General features: G+C 45.3%; 1 protein-coding gene across 2 annotated transcripts in view; it reads left to right on the top strand.

The window, feature by feature from the left end:
* Positions 1-351: 351 nt before the first annotated feature.
* The window catches only part of PTPN11 (protein tyrosine phosphatase non-receptor type 11), a 98,993-nt gene continuing 73,578 nt past the window's right edge, over positions 352-25,766 (top strand). For both annotated transcript variants that reach the window (XM_077292414.1, XM_077292418.1), the window contains exons 1-4: positions 352-881; positions 23,300-23,422; positions 23,932-24,126; positions 24,749-24,941. In XM_077292414.1, the coding sequence (XP_077148529.1) occupies positions 868-881; positions 23,300-23,422; positions 23,932-24,126; positions 24,749-24,941 (525 nt within the window). In that variant the 5' untranslated portion in view covers positions 352-867. The remainder of the gene's footprint in view (positions 882-23,299; positions 23,423-23,931; positions 24,127-24,748; positions 24,942-25,766) is intronic.

Here is a 25,766-nt window from a genome sequence, read left to right as displayed (position 1 = left end):
CACACTCTCGGCTCTGCGACACCTGACCAGCTCACTAGTGATCTCCGCGGACACAACGAGACGACAGCCCCGGGAGCCACGCACAGCTCCGGCATGTACACAGCACCAGGCCGGCACTACACCCCGGTAACGGGCGATATCGGGCCCGCAGTGCAGCGCCGCTCTCTGCCGACAGCCCCGGGTAGTGCGGGTGGGCGCAGGCGGGCCCCCGGGGCAGGATTACATCGGATTACACGGCCAGGGCCCCGCTCTCACCACAGAACATCCGCCATTCCTACCTTGGCTGAAAGGAAAAAGGGTTAACATCCGGGAAATGGCGGTATAAGAACCCGCCGCTACGTCACTTCCGCCGCACAGGATTCTGGGAGATGTAGTTCTCCCTCCTGGGCTGCACTCTCTCTGGACGACTTGCCGCCCGTCTTTGACGTCACGTTACCGCGACGTTGCAGGAGGAATTAGTTCATTCGGACGATGTTTTTGTAAATGATCCGGTCGGACTCGAGTTTGATGCGTATTCCGGGAGAGGCGTGTGCACGGAGCCCAGAGGTTGCGGTTTTCATCCAAACTGACGGCTTCCGCTGTTTCCACTAGTTTCTCCATGGCCGTCCCAGTACGGAGCCGCACCACATAGCATTGTCCGGCGCTTTCTGCTACTTCTGTCATTCTGAGAAAAGTTACCGGAGCGCTGTGTGTGGTGGCGCGGTCTGATGACGTCATTGGTGGCCGCCCGGGTGGTGGAGCTGCTGCTGGAGGCCTGCATCTGATCTCCGCCCGATTACTAGCTCTGCGCTGGGAGTAGCGCCGCTGTGTGGAGGCCCCGGGGCCCTGATCCCAGCAGCCAGGAGAGCCTGCAGCTGAGCTGGTACAATGACATCCAGGAGGTGAGACCGCTGCTGCCCCTGTGGGTGCACCACTGCCCTTGTGTGCGCTGCGCCGCTGCTGCCCCTGTGCGCTGCGCCGCTGCTGCCCCTGTGCGCTGCGCCGCTGCTGCCCCTGTGCGCTGCGCCGCTGCCGCCCCTGTGCGCTGCGCCGCTGCCGCCCCTGTGCGCTGCGCCGCTGCCGCCCCTGTGCGCTGCGCCGCTGCTGCCGCTCCTGTGAGCGCTCCACCGCCCCTGTGCGCGCTGCCCCTGCCGCCGCTGCCCCTGCTCCAGCTCCTTCAAGTTCCATGGTTTCCTCTGGTGAACAGCAATCTTCAAGTCTGACCACAGATTCTCAAAAGTTTAAGGTCTGGGTTTTGACTAGGCCACTACTAAACATTCACACGTTTCCCCTTAATCCACTGAAGTGTTGTTTTAGCCGTATACTTTGGGTGATTCTTGTTGGAAGGTGAACCTCCATCCCAGTCTCACATCACTGACAGACTGAAACAGGTTTTGCTCAAGAATATCCCAGTATTTCACACCATCCATTTTCCCTGTCCCTGCTACCAAAAAACATCCCCACAGCATGATGCTGCCACCACCATGTTTCACTGTGGGAATGGTGTTCTTGGGGTGATGAGCAGTGTTGGTTTGGCACTAGACATAGCGTTTACCTTGGTGGCCAAAAAGTTCAATTTTGGTCTCATCTGACCACAGCACCTTCCTCCTATATATTTGGGGAGTCTCCCACATGTCTTTTGTCAAACTTAAAACAAGCTTTACAATTTGTGTGTAAGTAAAGGCTTTTTTTCTGCCCTCTCTTCCATAAAGGCCACCGCTATGTAGTGTACGGCTTATTGTGGTCATATGGACAGATACTCCCGTTTCTGCTCTGGACTCTGCAGCTCTTTCATTGTTACCTTTGGTCTGTGTGCTGCCTCTCTGATTAATGCCCTGTTTGCCCAGGCTGAGAGTTTTGGTGGACGGCCCTGTCTTAGCAGGTGTGTTGTGGTACCATGTTCTTTCCATTTGAGTATAATGGATTTGATGGTGCTCCGGGGATCATCAGAGATCATGATATTTTTTTTCATAACCCAACCCTGACTTGTGATTCTTAATAACTGTTTCCCTGACTTATTTGGAGATCTCTTTGGTCTTCATGGTGTTTGGTTAGTGGTGGCACTTGTTAATGGTGTTGCAGCCTCTGTGGCCTTTCAGTAAAGGTGTGTGTATATACTGACAGACCAGGTGACACTTGTGACTTATGACGGTAATTGCTTGCACCAGAATTTTTTAGGAGCTTCATCACCAAAGAGGTAATTACATATGCACATGCCAATTTGTAGCTATTTGATCCCATAAATTTAACTTATGCCTATATCTTCCCCCTTGTACTTCACCAACTTTAGCCTAATTTAGTTCTGATGCATCACACACATCAGATTACAAAAATATTTAAATACAGGTTGTAATGTAAAAAATGGGTAAAAAGCCAAGGGTGTGAATACTTTCGTGAGCCACTTTAAGGCTGCCCAGTTCAAGTCAGGAGACTCTTGGCCTGTCCGTGCATCCCGATCCATATTCTGATGGTGGCACAGGGAGGTGTGAATGCTGCCTATAACATATATACATTTTATTCACAAGAAGAGTCCGTGGCGGCCCCAGCGGTGCACTTGGGGTCCAATATGCTATACCAGGTCCAGGTGACAACAAGTCGTCCAGACCTGCTGCGATCACCCAGTTTCTAGGTGTAGTGTCTTTGGCATCTTGCTCTAGTTTAGGACTAGCATCCACTCCCTTTCCTGCCCCCCTTGAGACGTTTAGAGGGGCGGCTGCCTGGGGTGGAGTATGACTGTTGGGCACTTGGTTTGGGGCAGCCTTTTCCTGTCTGTGGTCAGGTTACTACGAGTTGTGCTGTTACTTCTTGCGTGTCTGTGGAGAGGAAGTGTCTGCATGACGGGGATAAAGCAATAAAGACAGATTGCATTCGATTGTTCATACTTCCCTGAATATGAAATTAATGGCGCTTTCACATTGTGTTTTGGCACCTGTTCAGTGGCTGACATTGGAGCTAACGTCTGAAACCTCCCCCTTCCCCCCAAAAGCAGAATTCGGACGTGTGAGCTAGTGGGGCCATAGAGTACTGGTTCCGGCAGAGCGAACGTGCATGTATGCCTACTGGAGGCGGACATTCTGACATAGTAGACTGTGCCTGTAAATGATGTACGGCATAGCGCACGTTCACTCTGTCGGCACCATTGTAGTGTATGGCCTCGTTGTCATGTAAGCCACTGAACGGCGTCCTAAACGCACCACTTTTTATAAAATTATGATCTCCACGTCATGGAGACTGCAGAACACAGACTTAGACTGATGGCCATATATTCGTTTTCATTGATGTCCTATCCCTAGGATAGGTCATCAGTGTCTTATCAGTCGAGGTCCAACACCCATCACCCCCGTCGATCAGCCGTTATCGGTGGCGACGGCCGCTGGACAGAAATGCTCACTTGCGGAGCTGTTCCAGCTTCTGATAGTTGTTGATTTGAATTTTCATTAATCAGGCGCCGGTTACTTCTGCAACAGCCGTTGCTATAATGGCAGACTTTAGAGCGACTTATCAGGCTGCCCCACCTTAGCGACTACAGTGGGGAAAATAAGTATTTGATACTCTGACAATTTTGCAAGTTTTCCCACTGTCAAAGAATGGAGAGGTCTGTAATTTTTATCGTATGTACACTTCAACTGTGACAGACAGAATCTTAAAAAAAAAAAAACAGAAAATCATATTGTATGATTTGCACATAAATGGCATTTTGTTGCATGAAATAAGTATTTGATCGACTACAAACCAGCAAGAATTCTGGCTCTCACAGACCTGTTAGTTTTTCTTTAAAGGGAACCTGTCACCCCCCTCAGGCGTTTGTAACTAAAAGAGCCACCTTGTGCAGCACAAATGCTGCATTCTGACAAGGTGGCTCTTTCAGTTATGATGCCTGCACACGCTGAAATAATCACTTATAAAATGGGCCTGTGCGCGCCGGGTGCCGCCTCCTCTTGCTTTATTATCGTCCCCGGCGCCTGCGCATTAAGTTTTTTTTTCGGGCGTGCGCAGTTGCTCTGCCCTTTGTACTTACGGCGCCGGGGATGATAATGAAGCAAGAGGAGGCGGCGCCCGGCGCGCACAGGCCTGGAGTGACGGCTGTGCTGCGTCTGATTAGGAAGGCGGGACCCTCCTCCCTGGCGGATTCAGGGTAAGAGGGGGCCCATTTTATAAGTGATTATTTCAGCGTGTGCAGGCATCATAACTAAAAGAGCCACCTTGTCAGAATGCAGCATTAGTGCTGCACAAGGTGGCTCTTTTAGTTACAAACGCCTGAGGGGGGTGACAGGTTCCCTTTAAGAAGCCCTCCTACTCTGCACTCATTCCCTGTATTAATTGCACCTGTTTGAACTTGTTACTTGTATAAAAGACACCGGTCCACACACTCCAACCTCTCCACCATGGCCGAGATCAAAGAGCTGTCTAAGGACACCAGAGAAAAAATTGTAGTCCTGTGCAAGGCTGGGATGGGGTAAAGGGCAATAGGCAAGCAGCTTGGTGAGAAGGCAACAACTGTTGGCACAGTTCTTTGAAAATGAAAAAAAAAAGAAAGTGACTGTCAATCTTCCTTGGTCTGGGGCTCAGAAAGGTCAGGAATCAGCACTGAACTACCAAGGAGAACCTGGTCAAAGTACAAAATTAAAGGAATAATATGATTGAATAGTATGATTGCATAAACATTAGTATATTTTAAGATACAAAGGTTAGGTACATATAAGGATTAAATGCATATAATGATTAAGTACATATACTCAAATCATCCGTCACCAAGGAGCTTTTAAACATCATCCGTCTTGAAAATCAGAGAAGCAACACCAAGACAGAGAACCCCTGGAAAATTCACAACACTGCACGGGCGTCCCCAATTATGCAGGTATCACAACACTGTACACATGTAAGTACAGGTACACCAGTTTATGCTTCTGCCTTAAGGTACCGTCACACTCAGCGACGCTGCGGCGATATAGACAGCGAGCCGACCTAAACTAGATCGCTGGAGCGTCGCTGTTTAGGTCCCTGTAGAGACGTCAAACACAGCAACTCCAGAACAATGCAGGAGCGATCCAGTGACGTAACGGCAACTCACTTCTCGTTCTCGCTGGTTGTTAGCTCCATGTCAAACAGCCGGAGTGTACCGACTGGCTAGAAGTAAATATACATGAGGGCGTCTATCCATTTCTAGGGCATGGCCAGCTAGTTAATCACTCTTATTTCCCCTCCCCATTGATCCTCCATTTTAGATGAAGGCATCTTGGTAGGAGAAAATGATAGACCCCTCAGTTGGGCTTTAAATTCTTGTATCAAGGATTTGACTTCAGCATAAAGATCCTCAATCCCCGGTGCTGTGGGCTTTGACGGAGACGAAAAGGGAGTGGGCCCTCTCTCTCCCCGTGTCCTCTCTGGCCCCTGCTGTGGAGATTCAGAATCTTTTACTGTAACCTTTTTATTATGTGAAACATCTGACTTTTTATTAATTCCTTTCTTTTGATACAATTTCCACATCTCGTCAGTACCAATCCCATCTATTTTATCCCTGTGGACGCCATCCTTTATTAAGGCCCTAAACATATATTTCCGTGTAATACGGGTCCTAGGATTGTAATTACTTTTTACATCATCATGCTGCTCTTCAGAGGGAAAATTACCCTTTTGTTTAGGACCCCAATCTCCCAGATCCCTTAACTGTCGAATTGCCTCCAATGTACTGGCGATTGTTTTCCCAGTCTGATTTACCATTAGCGTAATCATGACATGTTTATAAGCTGCAGGGGCATTTCTAATTATACGATTTCTAACAGATACACTTACAACAACTTGCATATAATCATCATAGGTGTTTGCTGAAATAGCATTTTTCATGACCTCCTCTTTCAACCTCTGAGCACAATCTTTCAACGTAAACCATGGTTTTTCATTGGGCGGCCAGTCCGCCTCAGATGGGTATTTATGCTGCAATGCCATAGCCACAACATCAAGCATACTACACACCACATGTGGTCGCTGGATTATCAAAGTACGGAATGCCTCCTTCACTACAGGCTCATGACTGAGTTGGACAAATTTGGGGCCATCCACAGCGTCCACCTGTACTCCATGAGCCCCCATCTCCCACAATCTGACTGCCCAAGCTACCAGGGATTCATTTGACTTTTGAGAAAAACGATCATGAAGGTCATTAAGCTCCTGCTGACTGTAATCCTCTACTGCAGTCTCATTCCGTCTGCCTGTCGCTGTCTCTACAATCCGTCTCCGATATATAGGATGAGCTTTCACTGGGTTAAGAGGAGGATCAATTTCCCTCTTCCCATCGAAATGTTCATCCTCAGACTGGGATCGGTGATGATTTCGGAGTCAGTTGAATTCCATACATCACCATCCCACTGATCAGGGTTCCACTCTATCCCTGCTTTGGCTATGGCCAAAGCTACTTTTGTTTTATTCACCTTCACTCGCCTCCTTCTGTACTTTTACTCTGCTACACGCACGGCAGCCTTTTCTGCCACATGCTGATACCCATCACATCTGTCCATTAATAACTTATTCTGACATTGGGCTCTAACCAATGCATTCTGGGCCTCACACAACTGTTTTTCCAATTTCTGGACTTTTGTTAACATACGTATTCTTTTCTCATGCTGTTTTCTATATGCAGACAACAATATCCATCCGCGCCTAGCAACAGCGCCCAACTCTTTACCTTTCTCCACTTTCACTTTCTGCAAGCATGCAACAACATCAGCAGGTTCAGCATCCTTCAAACATGTCTCCCATGCTTCACCCAAACCAGCACTGTGCGACCACTTGGTTGCCAAAATATGATAAGGAGCCCGTTCCCAACCTGGAATCTCAATAGACTCACTCACCGCCACCTTTTTCTTAAAGAGAGGCATGTTTTACACAATATCACACTATCACACACAGTCCTGCTAATATTATAAACCTCTGAGCCTTCTGCGTATCCTGCCGACTACGCCAATTCTGTATTGCCAAGTTTTTAACACTAAGGTTCGGATACGGCTTTAAAGAAGGCTACTATTTGCGATATAACGCAATTTTATTTCAAAGTACAAAATTAAAGGACTAATATGATTGAATAGTATGATCGCATAGACCTTTGTATATTTTAAGATACAAAGTACATATAAGGATTAAATGCATATAATGATTAAGTACATATACTCACATCATCCGTCACCAAGGAGCTTTTAAACATCATCCGTCTGGAAAATCAGAGAAGCAACACCAAGACAGAGAACCCCTGGAAAATTCACAACACTGCATGGGCGTCCCCAATTATGCAGGTATCACAACACTGTACACATGTAAGTACAGGTACACCAGTTTATGCTTCTCTTAGGCCATGTGCACACGTTCAGGATTTTTCGCGTTTTTTTCGCTATAAAAACGTGATAAAAACGCGAAAAAAAACGCTTACATATGCCTCCTATTATTTACAGGGTATTCCGCATTTTTTGTGCAAATGTTGCATTTTTTTCCGCGAAAAAATCACATCGCGGAAAAAAAAGCAACATGTTCATTAAAAATGCGGAATTGCGGGGATTCCGCACACCTAGGAGTGCATTGATCTGCTTACTTCCCGCACGGGGCTATGCCCACCATGCGGGAAGTAAGCAGATTATGTGCGGTTGGTACCCAGGCTGGAGGAGAGGAGACTCTCCTCCACGGACTGGGCACCATATAATTGGTAAAAAAAAAAAGAATTAAAATAAAAAATAGTGATATACTCACCTTCGATGGCCCCCGGAGTCTTCCCGCCTCTCCGGTGCATGCTTTCTCTTCGGTTCCTATAGATGGTGTGGTTCAGGACCTGTGATGACGTCGCTGTCTTGTGATTGGTCGCGTGACCGCTCATGTGACTCACGTGACCAATCACAAGCCGCGACGTCATCGAAGGTCCTGAACCACACCGGCATCTATAGGAACGGACGCCGCTGAGGAGATTGGCTGTCTGCAGAGGGTGAGTATAACCATTTTTTAATTTTTTTTATTATTTTTAAACATTCTATCTTTTACTATAGATGCTGCATAAGCAGCATCTATAAGTAAAAAGTTGGTCACACTTGTCAAACAGTATGTTTGACAAGTGTGACCAACTTGTCAGTCAGTTTTCCAAGCGATGCTACAGATCGCTTGGAAAACTTTAGCATTCTGCAAGCTAATTACGCATGCAGAATGCTTAAAAAAAACGCGAAAAAAACGCGAAAAAAACGCAAAAAAAAAAAATGCGGATTTCTTGCAGAAAATTTCCGGTTTTCTTCAGGAAATTTCTGCAAGAAATCCGAACGTGTGCACATACCCTCAGTCACGTTTCTCTGGCCTTATATAGTGATTTGCGCTATGCTTCATTTGGTTTCACCCTGCCCTTCAAGTGGCCAGCTTTCAAGATAAGATGAGACCAAGATATCAGTCATACATCAGACAATGGGCCATAAACCCATAGATATATAAAAGCCCACAAGGGTTAACGTATCGTCACACTCAGCAACTTTGCAAAGAGAACGACAACAATCCGTGACGTTGCAGCGTCCTGGATAGCGATCTCGTTGTGTTTGACAAGCAGCAGCGATCTGGATCCCGCTGTGATATCGCTGGTCGGAGCTAGAAGTCCAGAACTTTATTTGGTCGCCAGGTCGGCGTGTATCGTCATGTTTGACATCAAAAGCAACGACGCCAGCAACGAACATAGGGGGCATTGCAGCGTCTCCTTCTAGCCAGTCGGTACACTCCGGCTGTTTGACATGGAGCTAACAACCAGCGAGAACGATCAGTGAGTCGCCGTTACGTCACTGGATCACTCCTGCATCGTTCTGGAGCTGCTGTGTTTGACGTCTCTACAGCGACCTAAACAGCGACGCTCCAGCGATCTAGTTTAGGTCGGCTCGTTGTCTATATCGCCGCAGCGTCGCTGAGTGTGACGGTACCTTTAGATAAAACTACCACAGACAGAGGTTAATTAAACCTTAATGTTTTACAATAATAAACAGAAACTTAAGGGCTTGTTCACACTTTGCAGATTTTGCTGCGGATTTTTCCGCAGCGGATTTGGAAAAACCGCAGTGCAAAACCGCTGCGGTTTTCCCTGCGGATTTTCCTGCGGTTTCTTCTGCGGATTCCTCTGCGGGTTTTCAAGAGCACTTTCCTATTGGTGCATGTTGAAAACCGCTGCGGAATCCGCAGAAAGAAGTGACATGCTCCTTCTTTTTTTCCGCAGCAATTCCGCGCGTTTTTTTCTGGGATTTTCCGCAATGTGGGCACAGCGGTTTTTGTTTTCCATAGGGTAACATTGTACTGTACCCTGCATGGAAAACTGCTGCGGATCCGCAGCGTCAAAACCGCTGCGGATCCGCAGCAAAAACCGCAAAGTGTGAACATAGCCTAAAACTGTTTGTGAACTGAAAGGTCTTCAGACAATAAATAAACAGTTCTCAAGATTGTGTCACAATGAGCATTGTCTGTCTGTAAATGTATGACAAGAAATGCTGCTCTGTAATCGTCTAAATGCATTCTATATATTTCAATATGGGCTCAAAATAGCCATTTTTATATTCACACTACATCAACCCCATAGAAAATCTTTAGAGGGAGCTGAAACTCTGTGTTGCCCAGTGACAGCCCAAAACCTGAAAGATCTGGAGAAGATCTGTATGGAGGAGTGGGCGTAAATCCCTGCTGCAGTGTGTGCAAACTTGGTCAAGAACTACAGGAAATGTCTGACCTCTGTAATTGCAAACAAAGGTTTCTGTACCAAATATTGAGTTCTGTTTTTCTATTGTATCAAATACTTATTTCATGCAATAAAATGCTAATTAATTATGTAAAAATAGGGATGAGGAGGACATGCAGACCAGGATGGGGATGAGGGGGCCATGCATACCAGGATGGGGATGACTGTGCCATGCATACCGGGATAGGGATGAGGGGGCCATGCATACCAGGATGAGGGGGCCATGCATACCAGGATGAGGGGGCCATGCATACCAGGATGAGGGGGCCATGCAGACCAGGATGGGGATGAGGGGGGCATTCAGACCTGGATGGGTATGAGGGGGCCATGCAGACCAGGATGGGTCTGAGGGGGCCTTGCAGACCAGGATGGGTCTGAGGGGGCCATGCTGACCAGGATGGGTCTGAGGGGGCCATGCTGACCAGGATGGGTCTGAGGGGGCCATGCTGACCAGGATGGGTCTGAGGGGGCCATGCTGACCAGGATGGGTCTGAGGGGGCCATGCTGACCAGGATGGGTCTGAGGGGGCGATGCTGACCAGGATGGGTCTGAGGGGGCCATGCTGACCAGGCTTATACTCGAGTCAATAAGTTTTCCCATTTTTTGTGTGGTGAAATTACTGTATTTTTCAGACTATAAGACGCACCAGACATTTTGTGAAGGCTCGGAGCCCCCACACATCCATCCCAACCTGGTGTGCAGCAGTTTTGGCGATGCTCAGTGGTGTGGGGGCTCTGCTGACATTTTGTGACAGCCCAGGGCCCCCGCACTTCCATTGCTGTAATGCAGTGGCCTCCAGGAAAATGGCTACTGGAGGCAGCGCATGCACAGAATGAGATCGCGGCACCGAGATCTCGTCTCCCAAGATCTCAATCTGCGTATGTGCCGCCTCCAGGGGCAATTTTCCTGGAGGCCACCGCATTACAGCAATGTAAGTGTGGGGGCTCTGGGCTTTCACAAAATCATGCATCGCCGAAACTGCCTCGTAGCACCCTGTGATGGATGTGTGGGGGCTACGGGCTTTCACAAAATGTCGGAGGAGCTCCCACACCACTGAGCATCTCCAAAACTGCCACGCACCAGCCTGGGATGAGACTCCTGGTTAGTACATCCGGACTATAAGACGCACCCCCATTTTCCTTAATTTTTTTGGGAAAAAAGTGCATCTTCTAGTCCGAAAAATACGGTAGGTACCTTGGCTTATATTCGGGTCGTCTTATACTCGAGTATATACGGTACTTCTTTTCCCGACTGTATATGGTTGCTGTCCATTTAAGAGCGACTCTTTGGGCGCTATCGCTTTAATTCTTTAAGACCCTTTGGGCAAAAACTGTAGTTTTGCATTTAACACAGACACCCTTTTCTCATTTATTTCTATAGAGCATAATTTTAGGGGGCCAAATCTTGCGAGGGGGTAAGAGATTGTGTTTTAATATTCTCATGTATTTTTAGTCTGATGTTAAAGATAGGTTGTGCAAAATATAACTCAAATTGGGTGAAAAAATGTGGTTTTGTATTTAACGGGCTGAAACACAGAGATTTTCTGCTTTATAAATAAGGGCATACAGGTTATCGACTGCTGAAAAGTGTGATACCTGTATGCCTCATAGCAGATGTCTTATTGCTGAGAAAGCATCTTTTATCACTTTATATAAATTACCTTTTCCAGGCTCTGGGGCGGATGCTGCCATGTAACTGCCTCCTCCAGAGATTATTTTATATGAAGGACTTTTTGGCAATGCCTTTCTTTTGTTTATTTAGAGGTATGCTTCCGGCTGCTGTGCTAAAAGGCAAAATTCCTCTTTGTCTTATGATTTTTAGCAGAGGCCTGAAGGTTTTGTTGCAAAATTGATATTTGAAACTGTCAACTGTCCAGAATTCCTTCCACCTTGACTAAAGCTCCAGTTCCAGCTGCCAAAAAACACCCAAAAGCTTAATGATGCCTCCACCATGCTTCACTGTGGGTATGGTGCTCTTTTGGTGATGCAAAGTGTGGGCTTTATGCCAAACATACCTTTTGTAATTATGGCCAAAAATTTCAACCATCGTCTCATCAGACCATAACACATGCTTTTGGCTGTCTTGATGTAAGTTTTGGCAAAACATAGCCAGGCTTGACTGTATGGGTATGTGCACACGTCAGGATTTTATGCAGAAATTTCCTGAACAAAACCGGAGATTTTCTGCAGAAAATCCGCACACGTTTTTCTAGCGTTTTTTGCATGGTTTTTATGCGGATTTTTTGTGTTTTTTTTCTGGAGCTTCCCAATGCATTAAATAGCGGGAAATCCACAATAAATCCGCAAAATTAATGAACATGCTGCGTATTTTTCCGCGATACGTTTTGTATCGTGGAAAAAACGCAACGTGCACAAAAATTGCGGAATACATTCAAAATGATGGGATGCTTAATGTATGCGTTTTTTTAAGCTTTTTTGCTTTGGAAAACCGCCAAACAAACGCGAAAAATCCGGAACATGTGCACATACTTTCACTCTTTCTAAGAAAAGGCTTCTGTCTTGATACCCTATACCACAGGCCAGTCAAGGCAGTAGATTGTCACATGTAATACACAACCAGTATTTGCAATAAATTCCTGAAACTCCCTTAATGTTGCTGTAGTCCTCTTGGAAGCATCCTAAACCAATTTTCTTCTAGTCTTCATCAATTTTTGGGGGGCATCCATTTCTAAGTAATGTCACTGTTGTACTAATTTTAAACCACTTATTAATGACCGTTTTCACAGTGTTACATAGAATATGTAATGGTTTGGAAATTTTTGTTGTACCCTTCTCTTGACTGATATCTTTCAACAAGGAGATCCCTTTGCTGTGTTGTAAGCTGTTTACGGCCAAGGCTTTTTAAATGCAACTAAGAAAATGTCAGGAAAATCCAACTAGAACAGCTAAACTGTTTATATGGGGTTAATCAGAATTAAAGTAAATGATGGCAGGTATGCAGTGACTACTATTGAAAATGAGTTTAAGGGCACAGTCAGACAGTCGTATAATTCGGACGATTGCATTGTAATGCTTTGATCCGAGCGTGAAAGCTGCATAGAAATACATGTTGTCGTGCTTGGGTCTGGAGAGCCACTGGACAGTTCTGTGATGTGATTGTCATAAGTGTTATACGGCCGATTATCGAATTCTGATCACAACCACATAGAGGATGTTGACACCTATGCAACCAGTTTATTATAGTTCTGTATTTTATTTCTTTCACACAAAAAGATTTCAGTTTATTTTTCAATATAATTGTACAGATCTTGGATGGCATTAAAGGTGGAAAATGTTGTGAAATGATACTTCTTGTCATGATCTTTTTTTCTTTATATGACAAAAATCTGGAGTTTTCATGCATGTGCAGACATTTTATATCTGCCGCAAATCAGGTCAGGAGACGTGTTTTTTGTTTTTTTTTTCAAGCTGGTTGTCTAAACTAAGTTTCTCGCAAAACCCGTAAATTGAGTTTTTTTTCCTTTAAAGTCCCAAGTTAAAGGGCCACTGTCACCCCCTCCAGCCTTTATAAACTAAAAGAGCCACCTTGTGCAGCAGTAATGCTGCATTCTAACAAGGTGGCTCTTTTAGTTTTAGGTGCATGTATTCCCAAAATAAAGGGTTTTATATTTTCGCCAAAATACCTGTCTTTCGCCAGGTAGGCAGGTCCTCACCCCCCTGCTTGTAACGCCACATTGCCGTCACTCAAATCTTCAAGGGCGCCGGGCACTGCCCCCTCAGCGCTGTTTACCCATGAAATCCGGCGCCTGCGCTGTGTATCGCTGTTTGGTGCAGGCGCAGAGAGCTCTGGCCGTCTGACGTCACAGCCAGGCTTGCAGACTGCGCCTGTGCGGCCGCCCTGCTTGTGAATCCCAGCCCCGCACTCTGCATAATGCATAACACACTGCGGGGCTGGGATTACCAAGGTGGGTGGCCGCACTCGCCGCACAGGCGCAGTCTGTAAGCCTGGCTGTGACGTCAGACGGCCAGAGCTCTCTGCGCCTGCACCAAACAGCGATACACAACGCAGGCGCCGGATTTCATGGGTAAACAGCGCTGAGGGGGCCACCTTGTTAGAATGCAGCATTACTGCTGCACAAGGTGGCTCTTTTAGTTTATAACGGCTGGAGGGGGGTGACAGTGGCCCTTTAATAATTTGGTGAAGTTGTAACGTGCTTGAAAAAAAAGTTTACACCTTACCCCTTGTTAAGAGCTTAGAGGATTTTTAATAACGGAAGGATTTTTAACACTCTGGTTTACAGCTTGTTGCTTGGGTTACCCTGCTATCCCAGCATGGATAGTTACCTAGGCACGGAGTGCGCATCGTGGTCAGGTTCTACGTGCTGCCTACTTGCCTTGCTCTAAAGCTGCCGGGATTCAAGGGAACCTGACAGCTGGTAAATGCTGCCCAATTGATCCATGGGCAACATGTATCAAACACTGGTTGCATGATTTGTATAAAAGAACCTGTCATGTGCAACATTTTTAAAGCCATCACTGAAAGCCCGGCTACCGGGAGGAAATTAACTTTATTCGTCAATGTAGCATCTGGCTGTCAGTCATGGAGGCATGGCTTTAGTCACTGTTCAGTACACAGTGAGCGGCGTCTGTAACCGCATGCCAGCATTGACTGACACCCAGCCCTGTACTGACTGACTGCTGAGGCAGCTGTCACTGCCGGGGAATGGTTACACCTGCTGCCGCTCATTCTGTAGTGGACAGTGACTGAAGCCGCGCCTCTATGACTGAAAGCCAGAGGCCACTGAGAGGAATGCACTTAATGTTCTTCCGTCAGCAAGGCTTTCAGTGTGGCACTTGCATGACTTTGGAAAGCAATAATCCTTCAGATAAATCCCGCATCATCAGGTTATTAGCATTTTTTTTACATGACAGGTTCCCTTTAATGCGTTTCAGAGGGAAACCTGGTTTAACAGCCACTGTGGACCAAGCTGCATAAGAGATTAATCGGACAGATGGGTCCCAGCAGCTTTTCCGCTGGAGTGACACGCGCATGCAGGGAGAGCCCCTTTTGAAGGGAAGCCGCAGTGTTTCAGGGAAAATGATACCTGGCTTCAGTATGCAGCCAGGCTCTGATTCATGAGATCCTTGGTTTAGGCAATGTGACCCATGTGACAGGTTTCCTTTGAAAGGAGTAATTCTGATTCTTTATAATTTATGGTTTATCCTTGGAAAAGACCATACATTTTAGACTGTTGTACTGTATGCCTGAATACCGGTATTCAGGGCTTCGGACAGAAGCTCCAGCAGAGCCAGACGTGTGGCTAGTATGTGAGGTGAACCCGGCCTGGTGCATATTGACATAGAGTCCAATGTGGCTGTGCCATTAAAGTTTACGAATTCTACCCACCCCCAAAGCTCCGCTCCACTATTATACCATGGCAGTCTATTCCAGCTGTTTTCTTTATTAAGTAGGGTTAGATCGTGGGCTTCATGTGGCCACGTCCTGACAGTCGCAGTGGCTGCTAAATAAATGATAGATAAATGAGATGGTTTTAGTGGTCTTTTTTGTCATTTTGTACATGCATTTTTTGTTTTCTAGCTGTTTTCAAGTCCCATGGATAAAGGTACCTTCACACTGAACAACTTAACAACGATAACGATAACGATCCGTGACGTTGCAGCGTCCTGGATAGCGATATCGTTGTGTTTGACACGCAGCAGCGATCTGGATCCCGCTGTGATATCGCTGGTCGGAGCTAGAAGTCCAGAACTTTATTTCGTTGCTGGCTCACCCGCTGACATCGCTGAGTCGGCATGTGTGACGCTGATTCAGCGATGTCTTCACTGGTAACCAGGGTAAACATCGGGTTACTAAGCGCAGGGCCGCGCTTAGTAACCCGATATTTACCCTGGTTACCATTGTAAATGTAAAAAAAACAAACACTACATACTTACATTCCGGTGTCTGTTGCGTCCCCCGGCGTTCGCTTCCCTGCACTATGTAAGCGCCGGCCGGTCGTAAAGCAGAGCACAGCGGTGACGTCACCGCTCTGCTTTATGGCCGCACAGTGCAGGGAAGCGGACGCCGGGGAACGCGACAGACACCGGAATGTAAGTATGTAGTGTTTTTTTTTTTTTTACATTTACACTGGTAACCATGGTAAACATCGGGTTACTAAGCGCGGCCCTGCGCTTAGTAACCCAATGTTTACCCTGGTTACCCGGGGACTTCGGCATCGTTGTCTAGATCACTGCAGCGTCGCTAAATGTGACGGTACCTTTAGGCTACGTTCACATTTGCGGTCAGCGCCGCAGCGTCGGGCGCCGCAGCTTCGCCGCATGCGTCATGAGCCCCTATATTTAACATGGGGGCGCATGGACATGCGTTGTGCTGCGTTTTGCGCCGCATGGCCGCAAGCGTTGGACGCAAGAAACGCTTCAAGTTGCATTTTTTTTGCGTCCAACTTTCGGCCAAAAAGGACGCATGCGGCGCAAAACGCAGCGTTTTAGCGTGCGTTTTGCCGCGTTTTTGTTTGCGTTGTGCGCTGCGGCGCACAACGCAAATGTGAAAGTAGCCTAAGATCTGGGATAAATACTAGAAAAGTGCCATACCAGAGCTTACTGCATTTTGAACAAATAGGCCAAAATGTATGTAGGTATGTTGTCACTATAGGCTTTTAACAACTGTCTGTAGGAATAATAATAATAAAAAAGCCATGTTGCCTTTTTTCACAAAAGCACATTGTGTGTGTGAATTTTGGCCTTGAAGAAAATTAACCAAAAGTGTCAATAAAGGTACAAACATAATAAGCACTGTTTGTGGGGTGCTTTATAATTCACCATAGAGGTTTTGTGTGAAACCACCCTTATATAGACAGGAGATATCCCTTGTGGCCTTTTAGTGTTTGTACAAAACTATATTCTTTTACCTACAAGACTTGCCATTATGTGTGACAGTCTCAGCTCTGTAAAGCAACATTGTACCACAAGAGGGCGCCCAGTGTCTGTGATAGAGACGTCACCATTGTACAACTGGGGCTGCTGAATTCTCCAGTACATGTTCTACATCTTCTACATGGTGCGTGTGTGTGTGTGTATGTGTATGTGTATATATATATATATATATATATATATATATATATATATATATATATATACACACACACACAGTGGGGCAAAAAAGTATTTAGTCATTCAGCAATAGTGCAAGTTCCACCACTTAAAAAGATGAGAGGCGTCTGTAATTTACATCATAGGTAGACCTCAACTATGGGAGACAAACTGAGAAAAAAAAATCCAGAAAATCATATTGTCTGTTTTTTTATCATTTTATTTGCATATTATGGTGGAAAATAAGTATTTGGTCAGAAACAAAATTTCATCTCAATACTTTGTAATATATCCTTTGTTGGCAATGACAGAGGTCAAACGTTTTCTGTAAGTCTTCACAAGGTTGCCACACACTGTTGTTGGTATGTTGGCCCATTCCTCCATGCAGATCTCCTCTAGAGCAGTGATGTTTTTGGCTTTTCGCTTGGCAACACGGACTTTCAACTCCCTCCAAAGGTTTTCTATAGGGTTGAGATCTGGAGACTGGCTAGGCCACTCCAGGACCTTGAAATGCTTCTTACGAAGCCACTCCTTCGTTGCCCTGGCGGTGTGCTTTGGATCATTGTCATGTTGAAAGACCCAGCCACGTTTCATCTTCAATGCCCTTGCTGATGGAAGGAGGTTTGCACTCAAAATCTCACGATACATGGCCCCATTCATTCTTTCATGTACCCGGATCAGTCGTCCTGGCCCCTTTGCAGAGAAACAGCCCCAAAGCATGATGTTTCCACCACCATGCTTTACAGTAGGTATGGTCTTTGATGGATGCAACTCAGTATTCTTTTTCCTCCAAACACGACAAGTTGTGTTTCTACCAAACAGTTCCAGTTTGGTTTCATCAGACCATAGGACATTCTCCCAAAACTCCTCTGGATCATCCAAATGCTCTCTAGCAAACTTCAGACGGGCCCGGACATGTACTGGCTTAAGCAGTGGGACACGTCTGGCACTGCAGGATCTGAGTCCATGGTCGCGTAGTGTGTTACTTATGGTAGGCCTTGTTACATTGGTTCCAGCTCTCTGCAGTTCATTCACTAGGTCCCCCCGCGTGGTTCTGGGATTTTTGCTCACCGTTCTTGTGATCATTCTGACCCCACGGGGTGGGATTTTGCGTGGAGCCCCAGATCGAGGGAGATTATCAGTGGTCTTGAATGTCTTCCATTTTCTAATTATTGCTCCCACTGTTGATTTCTTCACTCCAAGCTGGTTGGCTATTGCAGATTCAGTCTTCCCAGCCTGGTGCAGGGCTACAATTTTGTTTCTGGTGTCCTTTGACAGCTCTTTGGTCTTCACCATAGTGGAGTTTGGAGTCAGACTGTTTGAGGGTGTGCACAGGTGTCTTTTTATACTGATAACAAGTTCAAACAGGTGCCATTACTACAGGTAATGAGTGGAGGAAAGAGGAGACTCTTAAAGAAGAAGTTACAGGTCTGTGAGAGCCAGAAATCTTGATTGTTTGTTTCTGACCAAATACTTATTTTCCACCATAATATGCAAATAAAATGATAAAAAAACAGACAATGTGATTTTCTGGATTTTTATTTCTCAGTTTGTCTCCCATAGTTGAGGTCTACCTATGATGTAAATTACAGACGCCTCTCATCTTTTTAAGTGGTGGAACTTGCACTATTGCTGAATGACTAAATACTTTTTTGCCCCACTGTATATATATATATATATATATATATATATATATTATGTATATATAGATACAGTGCCTTGCGAAAGTATTTGGCCCCCTTGAACTTTTCAACCTTTTACGACATATCATGCTTCAAACATAAAGATACCAAATGTAAATTTTTGGTGAAGAATCAACAACAAGTGGAACACAATTGTGAAGTTGAATGAAATTTATTGGTTATTTTAAATTTTTGTGGAAATTCAAAAACTGAAAAGTGGGGCGTGCAATATTATTCGGCCCCTTTAACTTAATGCTTTGTTGCGCCACCTTGTGCTGCGATTACAGCTGTAAGTCACTTGGGGTATGTCTCTGTCAGTTTTGTACATCGAGAGACTGAAATTCTTGACCATTCTTCTTTGGCAAACAGCTCGAGCTCAGTGAGGTTTGATGGAGATCGTTTGTGAACAGCAGTTTTCAGCTCTTTCCGCAGATTCTCGATTGGATTGAAGTCTGGACTTTGACTTGGCCATTCTAACACCAGGATACGTTTATTTGTGAACCATTCCATTGTAAATTTTGCTTTGTTTGGGATCATTGTCTTGTTGGAAGACAAATCTCCGTCCCAGTCTCAGGTCTTTTGCAGACTCCAACAGGTTTTCTTCAAGAATGGTCCTGTATTTGGCTCCATCCATCTTCCCATCAATTTTAACCATCTTCCCACAGCCTGCTGAAAAAAAGCAGGCCAAAACCATGATGCTGCCACCACCATGTTTGACATTGGAGATGGTGTGTTCAGGATGATGAGCTGTGTTGCCAAAAAGTTCAATTTTGGTTTCATCTGACCAGAGCACCTTCTTCCACGTTTGGTGTGTGTCCCAGGTGGCTTGTTGCAAACTTTAAACTACCCTTTTTATGGATATCTTTGAGAAATGGCTTTCTTCTTGCCACTCTTCCATAAATGCCAGATTTGTGCAGTGTACGACTGATTGTTGTCCTATGGACAGACTGTCCCACTTCAGCTGTAGATCTCTGCAGTTCATCCAGAGTGATCATGGGCCTCTTGGCTGCATCTCTGATCAGTCTTCTCCTTGTTTGAGATGAAAGTTTAGAGGGACGGCCGGGTCTTGGTAGATTTGCAGTGGTATGATACTCCTTCCATTTCAATATGATCGCTTGCACAGTGCTCCTTGGGATGTTTAATGTTTTGGAAATCATTTTGTATGCAAATCTGGCTTTAAACTTCTCCACAACAGTATCACGGACCTACCTGTTGTGTTCCTTGGTCTTCATGATGCTCTCTGTGCTTCAAACAGAACCCTGAGACTATCACAGAGCAGGTTCATTTATACGGAGGCTTGATTACACACAGGTGGATTATATTTATCATCATTAGGCATTTAGGACAACATTGGATCATTCAGAGATCCACAATGAACTTCTGGATTGAGTTTGCTGCACTCAAAGTAAAGGGGCCGAATAATATTGCACGCCCCACTTTTCAGTTTTTGATTTTCCAAAAAAATTTAAAATAACCAATACATTTCGTTCAACTTCACAATTGTGTTGCACTTGTTGATTCTTCACCAAAAATTTACATTTGGTATCTTTATGTTTGAAGCCGGATATGTGGGAAAAGGTTGAAAAGTTCAAGGGGGCCGAATACTTTCGCAAGGCACTGTATATTTATGTGTTACGGTTCCAAAGTTTAGGGTCACCCAGACAATTTTGTGTTTTCCATGAAAACTCATACTTTTATTAATCAAATGAGTTGCCAAATGAATTGAAAATCTAGTCCAGACATTGACGAGGTTCGCAAAAAAAAAAAAAAAGAGATTTTTATTTTTATTCTTATGTCAAAGAATACTCCTTTTGCAGCAATTACAGCATTGCAGACCTTTGGCATTCTAGCAGTTAATTTGCTGAGGTAATCTGGAGAAATTTCACCCCCTGCTTCCAGAAGCCCCTCCAACAAGTTGGTTTGGCTTGATGGGCACATTTTGCGTACCATACGGTCAAGCTGCTACCACAACAGCTCAATGGGGTTGAGATCTGGTGACTGCTCTGGCCACTCCATTATGCTACTTTCACACTAGCGTCGTGCACTGCACGTCGCAATGCGTCGTTGTGGAGAAAAAACGCATCCTGCAAAGTTTTCTGCAGGATGCGTTTTTTCTCCATAGACTTTTATTAGCGACACATTGTGACGCAGTGCCACACGTCGCAACCGTCGTGCGACGGTTGCGTCGTGTTTTGGCGCACCGCCGCCACAAAAAAAGTTACATGTAACTTTTTTTGTGCGTCGGGACCGCCATTTTCAACAGCGCATGCGCGGCAGAAACTCCTCTCCCTCCTCCCCGGACCTTACAATGAAGCAACGGAAGCGTCTTAAGACTGCTTCCCCTGCCAACGTCGGGCATTTTTTTCACAGTATGCTCGGTACGTCGGGCCGACGCAGCGCGACGGCCCCGTACAGACGCTAGTGTGAAAGTAGCCTAACAGATAGAATACCAGCTGCCTGCTTCTTCCCTAAATAGTTCTTGCATAATTTGGAGGTGTGCTTTGGGTCATTGTCCTGTTGTAGGATAAAATTGGCTTCAATCAAGCGGTGTCCACAGGGTATGGCATGGTGCTGCAAAATGGAGTTATAGCCTTCCTTATTCAAAATCCCTGTTACCTTGTACAAATCTCCCACTTTACCAGCACCAAAGCAACCCCAGACCATTACATTACATCCACCATGCTTGTCTGTGTTCTTTTGCCCATATTAATCTTTTCCTTATATTAGCCTGTCTCAGATATGCCTTTTTCTTTGCCACTCTGCCCTGAAGGCCAGCAACCCGGAGTCACCTCTTCACTGTAGACGTTGACACTTGCATTTTGCGTGTACTGTTTAATGAAGCTGCCAGTTGAGGACCTGTGAGGCGTTGATTTCTCACACTACAGACTCTAATGTACTTGTCTTGTTGCTCAGTTGTGCAGCGGGGCCTCCCACTTCTCTTTCTACTCTGGTTAGAGCCTGTTTGTGCTCTCCTCTAAAGGGAGTAGTACACACCGTTGTAGGAAATCTTCAGGTTCTTGGCAATTTCTCGCATGGAATAGCCTTTATTTCTAAGAACAAGAATAGACTGTCGAGTTTCACATGATAGTTCTTTTTTTCTGGCCATTTGGAGAGTTAAATGGAACCAACAAATGTAATGCTCCAGATTCTCAACTAGCTCAAAGGAAAGTCAGGTTTATAGGTTCTCTAATCAGCCAAACTGTTTTCAACTGTGCTAACATAGTTGCACAAGGGTTTTCAAGGGTATTCTAACCATCCATTAGCCTTCTTACACAGTTAGCAAACACAAAGTACCATACTGGAGTGATGGTTGTTGGAAATGGGCCTCTATACACCTATGAAGATATTCCATTACAAACCAGATGTTTGCAGCTAGAATAGTCATTTACCACATTAACAGTGTATAGAGTGTATTTCTGAATCATTTAATGTTGGCTCCATTGAAAAAAAACTGATTTTCTTTCAAAAATAAGGAAATTTCTAAGTGACCCTAAATTTGGAACATTAGTGTGTATGTGAATATATATATATATATAAGTGTACTAGGGGTACCGACTGCTGGAGAGACGGAATGTGCAAGGGGAACCATGCACTGGGGGGTACCTACTGCTGTAGAGACGGAATGTGTGAGGGGAGCCATGCACTGGGGGGTACCTGCTGCTGGAGAGACGGAATGTGCGAGGTGAACCAGACACTAGACTGGGGCACCTGCTGCTAGAGAGACGAAATGTGCAAGGTGAACCATGCACTGGTGGTGGTACCTGCTGCTGGAGAGACAGGAAATGTGCGAGGGTAACCTAGCACTGGGGGGTACCTACTGCTGGAGAGAGGGAATGTGCGAGGGGAACCAGCCAGTGGGGGGTACCTGCTGCTGGAAAGAGGGAATGTTACCATCCACCTTTCGTGTCTTCCCTTTTCCTCATAGATTGTTAGCTTGCGAGCAGGGCCCTCATTCCTCTTGGTATATGTTTTGATCTATGTGTTTAGTGTTTTGCTGTAATGTCTATTGTATGTACAAGTCCCCTCTAAAATGTAAAGTGCTGCGGAATATGTTGGCGCTATAGAAATAAAATTATTATTATTAATAATATGCGAGGGGAACCAGGCACTGGGGGTACCTGCTGCTGGATAGAGGGAATGTGCGAGGGAAACCAGGCACTGGGAGGTACCTGCTGCCGGAGAGAGGGAATGTGCGAAGGGAACCAGGCTGTGGGAGGTACCTGCTGCTGGAGAAAGGGAATGTGCGAGGGGAACCAGGCACTGGGGGGTACCTGCTGCTGGAGAGGGAGTGTGCGGGGGGAACCAGGCGCTGGAGGGTACCTGCTGCCGGAGAAAAGGAATGTGCGAGGGGAACCAGGCAGTGGGAGGTACCTGCAGCTGGAGAGAGGGAATGTGCGAGGGGGAACCATGCACTGGGAGGTACCTGCTGCCAGAGAGAGGGAATGTGCGAAGGGAACCAGGCAGTGGGAGGAACCTGCTGCTGGAGAGAGGGAATTTGCGTTTGCCTCTGCACCTGTTGGGGTAAGTGGTTGATGGGTTGGCAGAGGAAGTTGCAGCTACTGAGTGACACATGCAACTAGTGTCTCACAGCTTTCCTTTTGGACAAAAAAATTAACTTCAACTTTATAGCCTCACGTTCACTGAGTAGAAAGATCTCCGATTCTTAAAATTCTTCTCGTAGTAAGAATGAACACAACGCCTTATTGTTATGGTTCATGAATGTTCTACAGATGCAGCTCTCATAGTTTGACATAACCTTTTCTTTAAGGTCTTCTCGATCACACCACTTTCATGCTGATACACTAGAATTAATACTGTTGAATGTCCTCCTGTTACAGATGGTTCCACCCCAATATCACCGGCGTAGAGGCAGAAAACCTTCTGTTGACCCGCGGTGTTGATGGTAGTTTTTTGGCTCGGCCCAGTAAGAGTAACCCGGGAGATTTCACACTGTCTGTAAGGTAAGAGCTTCATGTGTTTGCCATCTGTCAATGTGACAAGAAGTATAATTACTATTATATTCCAATTTAGCAAGAATATCCGTAATGAGAATGCAATGGGTACAATTATTATTGGAATAGTTCTTGGAGAATCTTTGATTGAGTCACATAAGTAATGAAGACCTATCACCAGGTCTGAAGCTGCTCTTATTTTATTCCTTCTGTTCATTTACATTTTACCAAATATGAGAATAGTGTCTAATTCTGCTAAATATCTGCTCTACTATGAAGTAAGAGATCCTGTCTTGTGCTTTCCGAGCTCCTGTCTTTAGTACGGGGTCAGTACCATGGGGTGTCGTGAGACTTAAATCGTTTTTCAGTACCCTGCCAGGTTTATTATTGCCAATATCAGTCTTTTCATCCCTGTTGTCAGCATTTCTATATGTGACCGGATATACTGTACACTTAGTCTATCCTGCTGATTGATACAGTAGCCATATCTTACAGTGAAGGCTTATTTCTCTCTTTAGGAGGAACGGGGCAGTGACCCACATTAAGATCCAGAACACGGGCGACTACTATGACTTGTATGGAGGTGAAAAATTTGCTACACTTGCTGAGTTGGTTCAGTATTACATGGAACACCACGGACAACTTAAGGAAAAAAATGGGGACGTTATCGAGCTGAAATATCCTCTAAACTGTGCTGATCCCACATCTGAGAGGTGAGTGAGCGGTGATTGCATAATACAGAGTTACATGCCGTTTTCTGCACTGGCCAGTATAATGTATATCATGATATGCCTGTGTGCATGTTTTTACGGACAAACACGTAATGTACACGGCAGAGGCACCCAGGGCCATCCTCATTTTGCTCCTGAAATCTGCTTGAAAACATAAATGTTTATGGCACAACTGATAACTTTATGGACTTTTTCCATTTTCAACACTGGAGCGGTGTAGAGAAAAACGTACCCGGCTGCAATCGGGGTCTTGGGCAGCATGAACCAACTGATCGATTCGTTTTAATGGATTTTTCAAACAAATAGGGGTCCTGGGGCCCTGCTCCTAATTACATGACTGCATTGAGAAGTTGCAGTGGAGCGGACCTCCCGCATGTGCCCTGCCGCTCTGTTCACGGCCTGTGACCGTTGTGGGATTACCCCTTCATCAGATACATTTTTTTGTCCCGTAAGTGACGCAAGGTGAAAGGATATAGGATGTTGATGTGTCCATGAATGTATGTTTTCTCACTGATCCATCCCAGAAGCTGTACATATAACATACTTGGTGCGTTTGTAGATAAATCCATCCAGAATATTGTTACATTTTCTGTTTGCCATTTAGATGGTTTCACGGTCATCTCTCAGGGAAAGAGGCGGAGAAGTTGCTAACTGAGAAGGGCAAACATGGAAGTTTTCTGGTGCGTGAGAGCCAGAGCCACCCTGGAGATTTTGTCTTGTCTGTGCGCACGGGTGATGACAAAGGCGAGAGCAACGATGGCAAGTCTAAAGTGACACATGTCATGATAAGGTGCCAGGTAATCTATCTTAGGAAGCTTTTTACTTTATGTATCGATATGTGAAGAAACGGAAGAACATTGTTTAATAGGAGCCATTGCTCTTTCAAAAATTCATCTAATAAAGTTGCAGTATAATTGGGTACAAGCTCCAGAGATCATGACGACCATCTAGCAATCTCTATAATTAATTGCCCCTCAATGCCACCACGCAAGGATGTTGCTATAGAGAAAGGATACCATGAATTTTCAGATAGAGAGGACTAAATAGTTATTTCATGGGGGATGACAAATATTTACTAAAACAGAAATTTTAGAAGAGCTGATAGCGTCCCCCTAAGCCCCTTGTCAACATCCGCCCTAAATGTACAGCTGAGCCTGCATTATACACGCCGGGTGCCAGCTGCGTTACACAGCCATTGCCTGTCTGTAGCTGCAGCAGTACTGGAGAATTACAGTATATAGCACAAGCAATCACTGGCTCAAGTTCCTTAGGGGAATATATAATATTTTTATAATGATAACAACATTTGTTAAATTACATTTTTTTAATAACCCCATTTTTCCCAATTCAAAAATTAAAGAAGTGGAAAAATACACATATCTGCTATTGCCAAGTCTGCAAAAAGTCTGATTGATCAAATATAAAATTATTCAAGCCAATGCGGTATCATACCCTCAGAATTGCTGTTTTTCAGTCACCTCTCTCCGCACCCCCCACCAAAAAAAAGCAATAAAAAGTGATTACAAAATCATATGTACCCTAAACTAATACCAATGAAAACTACAGCCCTCACCCAAGTCCAGAACAATAAATGCGTTCTTATGCAAAACGGCCGTCGCCCA

This window comes from Ranitomeya variabilis, chromosome 1 (assembly GCF_051348905.1).
Source record: "Ranitomeya variabilis isolate aRanVar5 chromosome 1, aRanVar5.hap1, whole genome shotgun sequence".
Taxonomy (NCBI): domain Eukaryota; kingdom Metazoa; phylum Chordata; class Amphibia; order Anura; family Dendrobatidae; genus Ranitomeya; species Ranitomeya variabilis.
This window is presented reverse-complemented; position numbering and strand designations above follow the sequence as displayed.